Here is a 17574-nt window from a genome sequence, read left to right as displayed (position 1 = left end):
GAACCACTAGCTAGCCACTAGGTGCAATATTACCCATTTAGTATTAAAAATGCTTCTTGAAAAGGAAGAAATTTAACCACCTGGGAAAATACACATCTCTTTGCTGGCTTTAAGAGCTGAATTCCACTCTAATATCCAGGTACTCCTTCAAAATACCCTGCTTGGGGTAATCCACATCACCTTTCTTGGCTTGGGATTTCCAAACCACAAAAAAGAAATAAATTAGTAATGCTCACCTTATTTTACAGAGGTGTAATAAGGATTAAATGGTTAAAGTTTGCCAGTTGCTTTGAAGATGAAAAGCCAGTGAGCATTATTGAACCTTAATAGAGTGCAAGCTAGCATTCCAGAAGCTTCTCTCCGAACAAAGCTGGAGACTCAAGATGCTGGAAAGTGATTATTAACCATGGCTGCCCTTTAACTTCCAATTGTAAGCAACAACATGTGCACTAAAGTGCTTACAGAAGTGGAAGGAGCAGGGGCTTAGGAGTCAGAGGTCGTGGGTTCTAATCTCTGCCACTCATCAGCTGGGTGACTTTGGGGAAGTCACTTCACTTCTCTGTGCCTTAGTTACCCCATCTGTAAAATGGGGATGAAGACTGTGAGCCCCAAGTGGGACAACCTGATTACCCTGTATCTACCCCAGTGCTCAGAACAGTGCTTGGCACATAGTAAGCACTTAACAAATACCATCGTTATTATTCAGGTAGCTTCAAGACATCTGGAATTTGCCTAATTTAATGCATACCAAAAATGTCTATTACAGTATATGGAACAGGTAATAGGACCCCTGTAATGGTAGACAGCCAGCAATAGGTTAGCTGAGTAATAATACTCTTCATCCTTGAAAAGCCTTTTCATCTTCCAAGAACACTGTTGATAATTTGATTTCCCTCACCCCAGACCTGTATATCACTATCAAGGGGGCATTTTTGCAGATTGGTAGACTGAAGCAGGAAGGTTACATAAATTAAATTAGGCTGGAGAAGACCTCTCTCAGGGTCGCACGGGGAAAGTTTCCAGTACTCTACCAGTCTCGACTACAGTAGGGAGAGTCACGCAGAGGCCTACCCATTCCATTCCTAGCTTGGGCAGTGGCTAGCAAGCAGAAGGCAATCTGCTACAGATCAAAACCTCCCTGTGCTGGGCAGCGGCAGCATGGGAGAAAGTTGAAGGCGGAGACTCAAGGTGTTGCGTGGAAGGAGGCAATGGTAAACTAACCTCCATACTTTTATCAAGAAAACCCTATGGATACGCTACCAGAACGATTGCAGGTGGAGGTTCTGGGAGAGATGTGTCCATGGAGTCTCTACGGGTCAGAGACGCCTCGAAAGAATAAGACAAGAGATGAGTTATATTTCAAAAATTAGGATTAGAACCAAGATCTTTGCTGATACTCAGGTTTTATGTTCTGACCAACTTGCCTCAGTTGCCCCCAGGAAAATCTTAATTTATCAGATCGTGAGCACTCCCAAACCCAGGGACAGGGGCCATGTCTAATTCCCATCTGCGTTTTCTTCCCCAACACTTAGGACAGTGCTCTGAACAGTTAGTACTAAATAAATACTAGCTAATACTACTAACTCCCCAGAGGCTGGATAGATAAAGTAAAGTTTTTTTTTGAGTAAAATAGTGAGATTTGGAGGGGAAATGGAGTCACAGGTTACCAATGGCCTTCTTCTTGCCAAATCCAATGGCCTCTACTCCACCCTATTCTTCCTTGGTCTCTCAGATGCCTTCGACACTGTGGACCACCCATTTCTCCTGGAAACATCATCTATCCTTGGCTTCACTGACACTGTCTTCTCCCGGTTCTCCTCTCTCTCTGGCCGCTTCTCAGTCATTTTTCAGACTCCTTTTCTGCCTCCCACTCTCTAACTTTGGGAGTCTCTCAAGGCTCAGTTCTGGGTCCCCTTCTATTCACCCACTCCCTTGGAGAACTCATTCTCCCCCACAGCTCCAGTTATCACCTCTACCTGGATGATTCCCAAATTTACCACTCCAGCTCTCACATTTCTTCCTGACTTCAGGACATCTCTACTTGGATGTCCCACCTACACCTCAAACTTGACCTATCCAAAACAGAACTACTCATCTTCTCCCCCAAACCCTGTCTCTCCCATATCCTTCCCATCACTGCAATCAACCTCATCCTTCTCCTTATCTCACAAGCCCATAACTTTGATGTTATCCTCAACTCCTCTCTCATTCAACCCACTTACTTAATGTCACCAAATCCTCTTGGTTCTACCTTCATAATACTGCTAAAATCCATCATTTCCTCCCTGTCCAAAGTGCTAAAACATTGATCCAAGTACTTATATCCTTCCTTGACTACTGCATCACCCTCCTTGCTGATCTCTCTGCCTCCTCTCTCTCCCCACTCCAGTCCACACTTAACTCAGTTGCCAGGGTCATTTTTCTAAAAAAAGTTCAATCCATGTTTTCCTACTCCTCAAGAATCTCCAGTCGTTGCCCATCCACCTTCTCCGCAAAGAGAAACTCCTTATCACTGGCCTTAAAGCACTCAGTCAGCTCAGTCCCTCTTACCTTTCTTTGTTGATTTTGTACTACTGTCCAGTCTGCATACTTTGCTCCTTTAACACCATCCTACTCATTGTGCCTTGATCTTATCTGTCTTGGCACTGACCCATGTACTCCCTCTGGCCTGGAACTCCTTCCCCCTTCATATCTGACACACCACTATTCTCCCCACCTTCAAAGTTTTATTAAAATCACATCTCCTCCAAGAGACCTTCCCTGACTAAGCCCTTATTTCCCCTACTCCCTATCTTTACTGGGTTCCCTATGCACTTAGATCTGTACTTGTTTTGATATTTACTCCACTCTCAGCCCCACAACAAACACTTACGTATATATTAGTAATTTATTTTAATGTCTGTCTCCCCCTCTAGGCTGCAAGCCTCTTGTGGTAATGTGTCTTCCCACTCTGCTGTATTGTAGTCTCCCAAGTGCTTGGTACAGTGCTCTTCACAAGTAAGTATTCAATAAATACCATTAATCGAAACTAGGAATTTAATCCCCATTTTACAGATGAGGAAACCAAGGCACAGAGAAGTTAAGTGACTTGCCTAAGTTGATGTCGCCCTTCTGGAATGAGACTTCAGGACCTAGAAATTGCATGGAGGAATTTATTACTGTGTTAGTGGATTATGCAGCTGTTGTTACATTCTCTTTTCTTGCCTGGTCCCAGGCCTATTGGGGCATGGAGCAGCATGGCATAGTGGATAGAGCACAGGCCTGAGTTCTAATCTTGGTTGCACATACTTGTCTGCCATGTGACCTTGGGCAAGTCGCTTCACTTCTCTGTGCCTCTGTTCCCCCATCTGTAAAATAGGATTAAGACTGGGTGAGACAGGGACTCTGTCCAACCCAATTAGCTACTTGAGGCCAGCAATCATATCTACGAACCGCACTGTATTCTCCCAAGTTCTTAATACAGTCCTCCATACATAGTAAATGCTTAGTAAATATGATTGATTGAAAAGCAGCGTGGCTTAGTGGATAGAGCACGGGCCTAGGAGTCAGAAGGACACTTAACAAGTACCATTATTTATTAATTTTTTTTGACTGGAGTGCAGTGAGTGAGTAAAGGGGCAAGACCACATGCATGAAAAGTGTTTTTGTGTGTGGGTTCTATTGTGGTTGAAGTGACAGCTGGTAGTGACGATGTTCTGCCTTAGTCCCAAGACAGTAATGATAATAGCAGCGTGGCTCAGTGGAAAGAGCACAGGCTTGGGAGTCAGAGGTCATGGGTTTGAATCCCTGCTCTGCCATTTGTCAGCTGTGTGACTGTGGGCAAGCCTCTTCACTTCTCTGTGCCTCAGTTCCCTCATCTGTAAAATGGCGATCAAGATTGTGGGCCTCACGTGGGACAACCTGATTACCCTCTATCTACCCCAGCACTTAGAACAGTGCTCTGCACATAGTAAGCACTTAACAAATACCAACATTATTATTATTATTACTATAATAAGAGCAGTACTTGTTAAGGGCTTACTCTATGTCAAGCACTGTTCTAAGCACTGAGATAGATACAAGTCAACTAGGTTGGACACATTTAGAATATTGTTTTAAGCGCTGGGGTAGATAAAAGCTAATTAACCCGCAGGGGGCTCAAAACTCTTAATCCCCATTTTACAGATGAAGTAACTGCGGCCCAGAGAAGTTAAGTGACTTGCCCAAGGACACACAGCAGACGAGTGGCAGAGACAGAATTAGATCTCAGGTCCTCTGACTCTCAGGCCTGTGCTCTGTTCACTAAGCCACTCATGATTGATAATAATAATAATAATAATGTTGGTATTTGTTAAGCGCTTACTATGTGCCGAGCACTGTTCTAAGCGCTGGGGTAGACACAGGGGAATCAGGTTGTCCCACGTGGGGCTCACAGTCTTAATCCTCATTTTACAGATGAGGTAACTCAGGCACCGAGAAGTGAAGTGACTTGCCCAAAGTCACACAGCTGACTAATTGATTAATATTCTACTGATTGACTGACTGATTGATTAATATTCTACTGAAGCAGTGTGGCCTAGTTTTCCACTAGGAGTCCGAGCACCGGGGTTCTCATCCCGGCTCTATCACTTACCTGCTGCGTGACCTCAGCTACGTCACTTAATTTCTCTGGAACTCAGTTCCCTCAGTTGCAAAAAGACAGATTAAGGTTGTGAGCCCTATATGGGACTTGCTCTGCAGTAGTCTCCTGATCCAACCTCAAGTACAGGCAAACAAGAAATTTTTAAGCAATTAGTACCGCAGATTGCTCCAGTGGGCACACAATAAACACTGTCAGTACTTTTACCAAAGAGAACATAAACCCAACAAATAAAAAAACCCACAAAAAACCCAAGTTTGTGTTCTTGGAAGAACTTTCCCTAATTCCTTATTCATAGTTTAGCCAAAATATGCACTGAAAACATAGGTTATGGCAGAAATGGGTGTATTGTAACCCTTCTCCCCAGTTCTAGTTGGTGAGTTCTTAAATGATTTCATTCTTTCCATTCAATCGTATTATTGAGCGCACAGTGTGTGCAAATTTCCTTGAGGTTAACAAGCACGTCACAGGTGCATCAGGAATAGAATGCCTTCCCTCTAGCCTCTAGACCACACTTCCTCCCTCTGAAGAAAACTGAAATAAATGAGCAGGTTACCAGAGAAAATGTTAAATTGTCAGGTCTAGAATGCTACATGGCTTTGAGAGGCTGCTTACTTCCAGGAAGTAGACAGTTTGGCTGGCTTCAGACAAAATAAAATTTGTGGGCAGGTAGTATGTGATTTGAAGTGTGGAGTCATGGCTGCTTTGACATTTGGAAATTTTGACCCCAGTTGCTCTTTGATCCTTTTTTAATCTTCTGAATGTTCCCTTCGATAATTTAATCCCCAATATGAATCAAGGGTGTCATTTCCCGTCAGATCTGGCCATGAGGCATTTATAGCTCTTTTCTCCCAAAAGAGCAGAGTTTTCCAAAAGCTAGATAGATGGTTAATTTATTGATCTTCCCAGGGAGACAGGGTTGTTATCTTCTGATTTATCACTCAATCTAGTCCTTTGGGGTTTTTAATTATAAAAGTTGTACTTTTCTATCAGCTTTGTCCTCTATTCTTTATCTATGCAGTTCTATTGAAGGGGCAAGGTTTCAGAGGGAGCTGGGTGGAAGGAGGGGAGGAGACATAGCCACCAATGAACAGCACACTGGACAGCTGCATAAAAGGGATGATGGGGTCAGAGACACTGGGATAAACTACTTACGGTATGAAAATGTTCCCGAGGATTTTTATAATATATTATTTCCTAGGGAAGCAGTGTGGCTTAATGAAAAGAGCACAGGCTGGGGAGTCAGAGGATCTGGATTCTAATCCTAGCTCTGCCACTTGCCTGTTACACGATCTTGGGCAAGTCACTTACCTTCTCGGTACCTCAGTTTCCTCATCTGTAAAATAGGGACTCAATAACCATTCTCCTCTCCTTCACACTATGAGCCCCAGATGGGGCAAGCATGGTATCTGACCTGATAGTCTTGTGTCTACCCCACTGCTTAGTATCAATTGATCAATCACATTTATTGAGTGCTTACTGTGTGCAAAGTGCTTAGTAGAGTATTATATGGCAAAAACGTTCTCTGCCCACAACTAGCTTACAGTCCAGAGGGGGAGACAGACATTAGTATAAATAAGTAAATTATGGCTATGTACATAAGTGCTGTGGAGCTGAGAGTGAGGAATGAATAAAGGGAGCAAGTCAGGGTGACACAGAAGGGAGCGGAAGAAAAGAAAACGAGGGCTTAGTCGGGATGGCCTCTTGGAGGACATGTGCCTTCAGCAAGTCTTGGAAGGTGGGGAGAGTAATTGTCTGTCAGGTATGAGGAGGGAGGTAGTTCCAGGCCAGAGACGGGAAATGGACAAGAGGATGGGAGAGAGATAGATGAGGTTGAGGTACAGTGAGCATTACAGGAGTGAAGGGTGTGGCCTGGGTCGTAGTAGGAGAGTACAAGGTCAGGTAGGAGGGGGCAAAGGGGTTGAGTGCTTTAAAGCTGATGATAAGGAGTTTCTGTTTGTTGCGGAGGTGGATGGACAACCACTGGAGGTTCTTGAGGAGTGGGAAAACATGGCCTGAATGTTTTTATAGAAAAACAATCCAGGCAGCAGAGTGAAGTATGGACTGGAGTATGGACTGGAGTGGGGAGAGACAGGAGGCTGGGAGGTCAGCATGGAGGCTAATGCAGTAATCAAGGAGGGATAGGATAAGTGCTTGAATCTGGATGGAGAGGAAAGGGGGGATCTTAGCGATGTTGAGAAGGTCGAACTGACAGGAATTACTGATGGATTGAAGATGTTGGTTGAATGAGAGAGAGAAGTCAAGAATAGTGCCAAGTTTACGGGTTCGTGAGACAGGAAGGATGGTGGTCCTATATTCAGTGATGGGAAAGTTAGGGGAAGGATAGGATTTGGGTGGGAAGATCAGGAGTTACGTTTTCAGCATATTAAGTTTGAGGTGATGGCGGGACAACCAAGTGGAGATTTCTTGAAGGCAGGAGTAAATGTGAAACTGCAGGGCTGGAGATGTAGTTTTGGGAATCATCTGCATAGGGGTGGTAGTTAAAGCCACATGAGTTCTCCAAGAAAGTGGACGTAGATGGAGATTAGAAGGGGATCCAGAACTGAACTTTGAGGAATAACCACAGTTACAGGGTGGGAGGCAGAGGAGAAGCCCATGAAAGAGAGTGAGAATGAGTAGCCACAGAGATAAGAGGAGATCCAGGAGAGGACCTTGTCAGCGAAGCCGAGGTTGAAGTCTCCCCTCAGGAACAAAGCACGAGCCTTGGTCCAGTAGCGAAGACTGCGGGTTTGAGAACCCGCACGGAGGAGTTGATTATAAGGCCAGTGGCTCGCGCGGCGCAACTTGTACTCTCTCCTCCCTGCCAGTCCTGGTCCCCACTGAAGCCCAGGGTGTGTATAGTGCTCTGCACACAGTAAGTGCTCAATAAATACAATTGAATTAATGAATGAACGCAACAGGTGAGCTGGTGAACCAGCCTCAGGAAGATCCAGGACTAGAAACCAAATCTCTGGTTGGATTGCCAGAGCCCGGCCAGTGGCCAGTGGTCCCGGGCTTCAATCCCGGGTGCCCCTGCCATAATCTGGCCCTGGTGGAAGCAGAGATGGAGTCCCAGGTGGAGAAAGAAGAATTATATTCTTAGAGGAGGGAGATCCCCTATCAGTAGGTAGCCAGGAAGGATCCAGAATGTAGATGATGCGGCACGAAAACCCTGAAGAGACGAAGAAAGTATTTTTTGGGGGAAGCTTGCACCCTCTGAACTGAAAGTTCCTTGTAGGCAGGGACGGGGTCTACCACCTCTGTTGCATTGCACTCTCCCAAGCACTTAGTACAGTGCTCTGCACACAGTAAGTGCTCAAGACTTACTTGTCTGCTGTGACCTTGGGCAAGTCACTCAACTTCTCCATGTCTCAGTTACCTCATCTGTAAAAATGGGGATGAAAAAATGTGAGCCTCCGTGGGACAATCTGATTACCCTCTATTTACCCCAGAGCTTAGAACAATGCTCTGCACATAGTAAGTGCTTAACAAATACCATAATAATTATTATTAAGACAGGAAGCAGTGTACCTAGTGGATAGAGCATAGGCCTGGGAGTCAGAAGGACCTGGGTTGTAATTCTGGCTCTGCTGCTTGTCTGCTGTATGACCTTGGGTAAGTCACTTAACTTTTCAGTACCTCTGTTACCTCAATCAATCAATCGATCATTCAGTTGCATTTATTGAGTGCTTATTATTTTCAAAGCACTGTACTAAGCACTTGAGAAGCAGCGTGTTTCAGTGGAAAGAACTTGGGCTTGGGAGTCAGAGGGTGTGAGTTCTAATCCTGCCTCCGCCACTTGTCTGTTGTGTGACCTTGAGCAAGCCACTTAACTTCTCTGCTTCAGTTACCTCATCTGTAAAATGGGGATTAAGACTGTGAGCCCCAAGTGGGACCACCTGATTACTTTGCATCTACCCCAGTGCTTAGAACAGTCCTTGGCACATAGTAAGTGCTTAACAAATACCATAATAATAATTGATAATTAATTACAATATAACAGAGTTGGTAGACACATTCCCTGCCCACAAAGGGCTTACAGTCCTATGTCACCAAGGCCCGTATTCTTTCCACTAGACCAAGCTGCTTCTCAGCCATGGATTGATGGAAAGCCATAACCTCGGCCAACCCGCCTTAGCTTTGGTAAATGGGGAAGGGGAGAGAATCCCTGGACCTGAGGAAGAGAAACGAGGGCAACAGATCAACCCGTCACCTGTCTTCTCTTCTCTTTCCCAGCCCTAAAAACCTTTGCCTGCCAGCAAGCTGACAGGTGGAATGCACCCTGAGAAATCACCTACCCCAGTAACCAATAGCCCCGTCAGTGAGCAAGGGCTAATTGGATTAGCAATTGTTAATGGAATTGACTCTGGGGCAAGATGGTGAGGGCTACAGAAATGAATAATTGCATTTGTTAAGCGCTTACTATGTGTCAGACATTGTACTAAGCGCTGGGGTCGATACAAGCAAATCGGGTTGGAAACAGTTCCTGTCCCACATGCATCTCACAGTCTCAATAACATCCATGCTGATAGTCAGAATCATCATCTTGTTTTACAGATCAGGTCCCTCCTTCTGGCATGAGGGAGGGCAAATTTTTTCTGGTCAATCAATGGTATTTATGGAGCGCTTAGTGCACAGGGTAGTGTACTAAGTGCTTGGGAGGATACAATGTAACTGAAGTGGTAGACATGTTCTCTGCCCACAAGGAGTTTATAGTTTTGAGAGGAAGAAAGATATTAAATAAATATATTACAATATATGCAGGTATAAGTACAAGAGCTGTGGGGCTGAGGGTGGGGTACCCTTTTTAGCAGAGAAGCAGTGTGGCTTAGTGGAAAGAGCATGGGCTTGGGAGTCAGGGGTCGTGGGTTCTAATCCCATCTCCTCCACTTATCAGCTGTGTGACCTTGGGCAAGCCACTTAACTTCTCTGTGCCTCCGCTACCTCATCTGTAAAATGGGGATTACGACTGTGAGCCCCATGTGGGACCACCTGATGACTTTATATCTACCCCAGCACTTAGAACAGAGCTTGGCACATCATTATTATTAGTAGTAATAGTAGACTGTAGTCTATAGACTATACTATAGACTCTAAACTGTAAGTTTATTGTGGGCAGGAAATGTGTTTATTGTTATATTGTACTGTCCCAAGCACTTAGTACAGAGCCCTGCACACAGTAAAGGCTCAATAAATATGATTAAATGGGTGAATGAATGAATGAGTGGTGTGGATTAGAAGGGCTGACATGACAGCTCTACTGTTGCGGCTAAAACTGTAGCTATGGGTGTCTTTGACAGAGAATCTCTTGCACGCTTTGCCCATGAAGCTATTGTAATGTGCCTTTTTCTGAACCCTTGCCATTTGGGTGAGCATTTATTAGACACCCACTGATAAGTGGAGGAAGGCATGGCCTACTACCAGCAAGGCTGTGGGCTGGAGTTGTTTTTGCCAGGTAATGGTTGGTGCTGAGTCATCTACCCTCATCCTTATCATCAGTAATTACCCAATGCCTACTGATGTTGTGAGCTCTGCACTTAGGGTTTTGGAGCATTCTGCCATTTTAGAAAGCACAATTCTTGTCTTTGAGGAGTGTATGATCCAATAGGAGAGGCAGATAGGCTCAAATTGCATGCATATTACTGGAAAAGGGAGAAACACAAATAAAACTGGTACAAGGAAAAATAAGCAAACCGTGAATAAATGGAAAAACTAAATAGATCCTTACCTACGCCCTGTGGGGGACTGATGTGATGACATGGCCAAGAAGGTGGAAATTATTCAGGGAACACTGACATTTTAGGAAGGCGTTGAAGGTGGGCAGAGGACATAGTTTGGCAGATATAAGGGAGACGGGAGATCCAGATAGAGGGAAGGGCGTGTGCGAGAGGTCGGGAGACATGAGAGCTGAGAGCAAGGTACTATACAGATTAATTTGGAAGGAATGAAAAGTGCCGGCTGGGATACTGTAGTGGGAGAAAAGTGTTATAAATAATATTTATATACCGAAAGAACTATTACTTGCACCCCTCCCTCATCCCCGCCAGCACTTATGTACAAAAGCAGCATGGTGTAGTGGATAGAGCATGAACCTGGGAGTCAGAAGGTAATGGGTTCTAATCCCTGCTCTGCTATTTCTCTGCTATGACCTTGGGCAAGTCACTTCACTTCTTTGGGCCTCAGTTACCTCATCTGTAAAATGTGGATTAAGACTGTGGCACAGGGACTGTGTCCAACCTGATTTGCTTGTACCCACCCCAGAGCATAGTACAGTGTTTGGCATGTAATAAATTCATGATTTACTTATATTAAGCTCCTCCTGGGTAGGGAATGTGCCTACTGTCACACTGTAATAATAATTATGGTATTTGTTAAGCACTTACTATATACCAGGCATTGTACTAAGTGAGGGGGTGGATACACGCAAATCTGTTCAGACACAGTCCGTGTCCCATGTGGGGCTCGCAGTGTCAATCCCCATTTTAAAGATGAGGTAACTGAGGCCCAGAGAAGTGACTTGCCCAAGGTCACACAGCAGACAAGTGGTGGAGCCGGGACTAGAACCCAGGCCCATGTTATTTCCACTAGGCCACACTGCTTTTTGTACTCATCCAAGTGCTTAGTACAATGCCCTCCACACAGTATGCGCTTGATAGATACAATTGATTGATATTACTTTTCCTGATGTGTATTAGATGCTGAAATAATAAGATTTTCCTGATGAACAGAGCGACTGCATGTTAAGCCCCGAACCCCTCCGGCCCATCTTTACCTCATCCAATGAGAAGCAGCGTGGCTTGGTGGGAAGAGCCCGGGCTTGGGAGTCAGAGATCGTGGGTTTGAATTCTGGACTCTTCCACTTGTCAGCAGCATGATTTGGGGCAAGTCACTTAACTTCTCTGTGCCTCAGTTACCTCATCTGAAAAATGGGGACTAAGACTGTGAGCCTCATGTGGGACAACCTGATGACCTTGTATCTACCCCAGCGCTTAGAACAGTGCTTGACCCATAGCAAGCACTTAACAAATACTATCATTATTATCCAGTAATGTTGTGTATATATCTATGATTCTATTTATCAATTTTGATGGCATTGAAGCCTGTCTACTGGTTTTGTTTTGCCATCTGTTTCCCCCTTCTAGACTGGTGAGCCTGTTGTTGGGCAGGGATTGTCTCTATCTATTGCCGAATTGCACATTCCAAGCGCTTAAAACAGTACTCTGCACACAGTAAACACTCAACAAGTACGACTGAATGAATGAATTGAATGAATAATGCTCTCCACCACACTCTGGAATGGAAGATATGAGCTCACTGGGCCTCATTCTCGCCTGTCCCACCGTCGACCCCTGGCCCACGTCCTACCTCTGTTCTGGAATGCCCTCCCTCCTCACATCTGCCAAATTCTCTTCCCCTCTTCAAAGCCCTATTGAGAGAGCTCACCTCCTCCAGGAGGCCTTCCTAGACTGAGACCCCCTTTTTCTTCTGCTCCTCCTCCCCTCCCCATCGCCCCTAGTCCCTTCCTCTATTCTATCCCCTTCCCCTCCCCATAGCATTTGTGTCTATTTGTATATATTAGGTATTACTCTATTTTATTAATGCTGTGTCTATATCTATGGTTCTATTTATCTATTTTGATGCTATTGATGCCTGTCTACTGGTTTTGTTTTGTTGTCTGTCTCCCCTGTTCTAGACTGTGAGCCCGTCATTGGGCAGGGATGCCTCTCTGTGTTGCCGAATTTTCCATTCCAAGTGCTTAGTCCAGTGCTCTGCACCCAATAAGTGCTCAATAAATATGATTGAATGAATGACTACTTGTTTTGTTGTCTGTCTCCCCCCCCTTCTAGACTGTGAGCCCACTGTTGGGCAAGGATTGTCTATGTGTTGCCAAATTGTACACTCCAAGTGCTTAGCCCAGTGCTCTGCACATAGTCAGCACTCAATAAATATGACTGAATGAATGACTACTTGCTTTGTTGTCTCTCTCCTCCCTCTCATTCATTCAATAGTATTTTTTTGAGCGCTGACTATGTGCAGAGACTTGTAGACTGTGAGACTGTTGTTGGGCAGGGACAGTCTCTCTCTGTTGCCCAATTGTCCATTCCAAGCACTTAGTACGGTGCTCTGGAAGCAGTGTGGGTCAGTGGAAAGAGCCCGGGCTTGGGAGTCAGATGTTCGTCTGTTGCCGACTTGTTCATTCCAAGCGCTTAGTACAGTGCTCTGCACATAGTAAGCGCTCGATAAATACTATTGAATGAATGAATGGGTTCGAATCCCTGCTCTGCCACCTGTCAGCTGTGTGACTGTGGGCAAGTCACTTCACTTCTCTGGGCCTCGGTTCCCTCATCTGGAAAATAGGGATTAAGACTGTGACCCTCACTGGGGCAACCTGATTACCTTGTATCTACCCCAGCGCTTAGAACAGTGCTCTGCACATAGTAAGCACTTAACTAATACCAACCTTATTATTAAAATGGAGATTAACTATGAGCCTCACGTGGGATAACCTGATGACCCTGTATCTCCCCCAGCGCTTAGAACAGTGCTCTGCACATACCAAGCGCTTAACCAATCCCAACATTATTATTATTAAAATGGGGATTAACGGTGAGCCTCATGGGGGACAACCTGAAGAGAAGCAGCGTGGCTCAGTGGACAGAGCCCGGGCTTTGGAGTCAGAAGTCATGAGTTCGAACCCCAGCTCTGCCACTTGTCAGCTGTGTGACTGTGGGCAAGCCACTACACTTCTCTGGGCCTCAGTTACCTCATCTGTAAAATGGGGATTCAGATTGTGAGCCTCACGTGGGACAACCTGATTACCCTGTATCTCCCCCAGCGCTTAGAACAGTGCTCGGCACATAGTAAGCGCTTAACAAATACCACCATTATTATTATTACAACCTGATGACCCTGTATCTCCCCCAGCGCTTAGAACAGTGCTCTGCACATAGTAAGCGCTTAACCAATACCAAGCTTATTATTATTATTAAAATGGGGATTAACTGTGAGCCTCACGGGGGACAGCCTGATGACCCTGTATCTACCCCAGCGCTTAGAACAGTGCTCGGCACATAGTAAGCGCTTAACCAATGCCAACATTGCTATTATTAATCAACAGGATTGAAGGGATGAATAATACGCCCTCTACCCCCACGGAAAGGAAGAGATGAGCTCTCCCCCGTTGTTCCCCCCCCCCCACCGTCGAGTGGTCCCTTCCACGCATGCGCCTCGGGCGGGCGCGGCGGAGGGAGGCGGGGATTCTCGTGGTCTCGCGGTGTTTGGCGGGGCCCGCGCGCCCCTCGGCCTCGCGCGGGCGGGGGGGGGGGTCGGAGGTCGGAGGTCGCTGCGGCTGAGGGAGAGGCTGAGGGAGAGGCGGCGGGGCCGGCCATGGCGAAGGGCACGGGCGGAGGGCGGCAGGCGGCGGGGGAGCCCCGCACGGCCCACCCGGTCCACCCGGCCCACCCTCCGGCGCGGGAGCTCCTCACAGGTGACCAGCCGGAGAAGGCGCGCGCGGGCCGGGAGCGAGGGAGGCCGCCTGAGGACTGCCGCCTCCCAGGGATGGAGCCCGGCGAGACCCCCAACGCTCACCCCCTCATTCAGTCGTGATGAGGGAGCGCTGACTGTGTGCAGAGCACTGGGCTAAGCGCTGGGAAGGGACAGTTCGGCCACAGACACCGTCCTTGCCCAACAGCGGGCCCCCAGTCTACGAGTCTCTGCACATAGCCTTCAATAAACGCGACTGAATGAGTGAAAGGGGGGAGAGAGACAACAAAAGAAGTAGGCATTCATTCAGTCGTATTTATGGAGTGCAGACTGTGTGCAGAGCACTGGGCTAAGCGCTTGGAATCTACAATTCGGCCACAGAGACCGTCCTTGCCCAGCAGCGGGCCCCCAGTCTACGAGTCTCCGCACACAGTCAGCGCTCAGTAAATAAGACTGAGTGAATGAAAGGGGGGAGAGAGACAACAAAAGAAGTAGGCATTCATTCAGTCGCATTTATGGAGTGCAGACTGTGTGCAGAGCACTGGGCTAAGCGCTTGGAATGGACAGTTCGGCCACAGAGACCGTCCCTGCCCAACAGCGGGCCCCCAGTCTACGAGTCTCTGCACATAGCCTTCAATAAACGCGACTGAATGAGTGAAAGGGGGGAGAGAGACAACAAAAGAAGTAGGCATTCATTCAGTCGTATTTATGGAGTGCTGACTGTGTGCAGAGCACTGGGCTAAGCGCTTGGAATGGACAATTCGGCCACAGAGACCATCCCTGCCCAACAGCGGGCCCCCAGTCTACAAGTCTCTGCACATAGCGTTCGATAAACACGACTGAATGAATGAAAGGAGGGAGAGAGACAACAAAAGTAGGCATTCATTCAGTCGTATTTATTAAGTGCTGACTTTGTACAGAGCACTGGGCCAAGCGCTTGGAATCTGCAGTTCGGCAACGGAGACTGTCCCTCACCAACAGCGGGCTCCCAGTCTACAAGTCTCTGCACACAGGCAGCTCTCAGTAAATACGACTGAATGAATGAAAGGGGGGAGAGAGACAAGAAAACAAGTAGTCATTCATTAAGTTGTATTTATTGAGCGCTGACCGTGTGCAGAGCACTGGGCTAAGCGCTTGGAATCTACAATTCGGCAACAGAGACCGTCCCTGCCCAACAGCGGGCTCCCAGCCTTGAAGTCTTTGCACACAGCCCTCAGTAAATATGACTGAATGAATGAAAGGGGAGAGAGAGACAACAAAACAAGTAGGCATTCAGTCAGTCGTGTTTATTGAGCGCTGATTATGTGCAGAGCACTGGGCTAAGCGCTTGGAATGGACAATTCGGCCACAGAGGCTGTCCCTGACCAACAGCGGGCCCCCAGTCTACAAGTCTCTGCACACAGGCAGCACTCAATAAACACGACTGAATGAATGAAAGGGGGAAGAGAGACAACAACAGAAGTAGGCATTTATTCAGTCACATTTATTGAGTGCTGACTGTGTGCAGAGCACTGGGCTAAGCGCTTGGGCGATTTGGCAACAGAGAGATACCGTCCCTGCCCAACAACGGGCTCACAGTCTACAAGTCTCTGCACATAGCGCTCAGTAAATGCTATTGAGTGAATGAAAGGGGAGAGAGAGGCAACAAAACAAGTAGTCATTCATTCAGTCGTATTTATTGAGCGCAGACTGTGTGCAGAGCACTGGGCTAAGCGCTTGGAATGGACAATTCGGCAACAGAGACCGTCCCTGCTCAACAGCAGGCCCCCAGGCTACAAATCTCTGCACATAGCGCTCAATAAATGCGACTGAATGAATGAAAAGGGGGAGAGAGACAACAAAAGAAGTAGGCATTCATTCAGTCGTATTTATTGAGTGCTGACTGTGTGCAGAGCACTGGGCTAAGCGCTTGGAATGGACAATTCGGCAACAGAGACTGTCCCTGCCCAACAACGGGCTCACAGTCTAGAAGGGAGGAGACAGACAACAAAACAAGTAGTCGGTAGCAGGCTTGGCCCTCTTTATTGCTGCATAGTATTTTCCCGAGCGTTTAGTACGGTGCTCGGCACATAGGAAGGGCTTGATAAATTCATTCATTCATTCAATTGTATTTATTGGGCGCTGACTATGTGCAGAGCACTGGACATAAAGCGCTTGGAGTGGACAGTCGGCAAGAGAGAGAGACAATCCCTGCCCAACAACGGGCTCACGGTCTAGAAGGGGAGAGACAAACAACAAGATAAAGCAAGTATTTGTTCAATTCATTCATCCAGTCGTATTTATTGAGCGCTTACTATGTGCAGAGCACTGTACTAAGCGCTTGGAATATATAGTTCAGCAACAGATAAGAGACAGACCCTGCCCAACAATGGGCTCACAGTCTAAAAAGGGGGAGACAGACAACAAAACAAGTAGTCAGTAGCAGGCTTGTTCCCTTTTATTGCTGCATGGTACTTTTCCAAGCGCCTAGTCCAGTGCTCGGCACATAGCAAGGGCTCGATAAATTCATTCATTCAGTCGTATTTATTGGCCGCTTACTATATGCAGAACACTGGACTAAGCGCTAGGAATAGACAATTCGGCAACAGATGAGACAGACCTTGCCCAACAAAGGGGAGACAGGCAACAAAACAGAACAAAACAAAACAAGTATTCATTCAATTCATTCAGTCGTATTTACTGAGTGCTATTGTGTGCAGAGCACTGTACTAATCGTTTGGGAGACTGCAGTTCAGCAAAAGATAAGAGACAATCCCTTCCCAACAACGGGCTCACAGGCTTACAGTCTAGAAGTGGTGGGGGAGGCAGACAGCAAAACAAAACCAGTAGTCAGGCATTAATACCATCGAGATAAATAGGATCATAGACATACACATCATTAATAAAATAGAGTAATAAATAATATATACAAATATACACAAGTGCTGTGGGGAGTGGAAGGGGGTAGAGCAGAGGGATGGGGTGGGGCAGGGCGACGAGGAAGGGCAGAGGGCAAGGGAGACTCAGTCTGGGAAGGCCTCCTGGAGGAGGTGAAGTCCAATAGACCTCAGACCTCAAAGTCAAGACGCGGATGGGAGGAGGAAAGGGGTGGGGGTGGCCGTCTGTGAGGTTGGCATTAGTAACAGTAATATTTGGTTGACATTAATAACATTTATATCATTTATACTAATAGACAAAACAGAATTTTTATAGAAATATTTATTATATAGCAACTGAAATATAAATAATATCTATATTAGTAGTAATTAAAATTATTTATAATAATGATGATGGCTTTTGTTTTTAATTTGTATTTGTTATTTGTGGTATCTGTTAAGAAACTAAAATATAAATAGGTATATTAGTAATAATTACTATTGATATCTACAATAATGATGGTATTTCTTATTTTTTTATGGGCAGAGGGCAAGGGAGACTCAGTCTGGGAAGGCCTCCTGGAGGAGGTGAAGTCCAATAGACCTCAGACCTCAAAG

At 46.2% G+C, this 17574-nt stretch overlaps 1 protein-coding gene across 1 annotated transcript in view; it reads left to right on the top strand.

Moving 5' to 3' along the window:
• Positions 1-13988: 13988 nt before the first annotated feature.
• The window catches only part of TMEM41B (transmembrane protein 41B), a 29928-nt gene continuing 26342 nt past the window's right edge, over positions 13989-17574 (top strand). Inside the window, exon 1 of the mRNA XM_029060804.2 lies at positions 13989-14105. Coding sequence (XP_028916637.1) covers positions 14006-14105 — 100 coding nt within the window. The 5' untranslated portion in view covers positions 13989-14005. The remainder of the gene's footprint in view (positions 14106-17574) is intronic.

Source organism: Ornithorhynchus anatinus, chromosome 3 (genome assembly GCF_004115215.2).
Source record: "Ornithorhynchus anatinus isolate Pmale09 chromosome 3, mOrnAna1.pri.v4, whole genome shotgun sequence".
Lineage (NCBI taxonomy): Eukaryota > Metazoa > Chordata > Mammalia > Monotremata > Ornithorhynchidae > Ornithorhynchus > Ornithorhynchus anatinus.
Note: the sequence above shows the minus strand (reverse complement) of the source record. Positions and strands in the feature narration are given on the sequence as shown.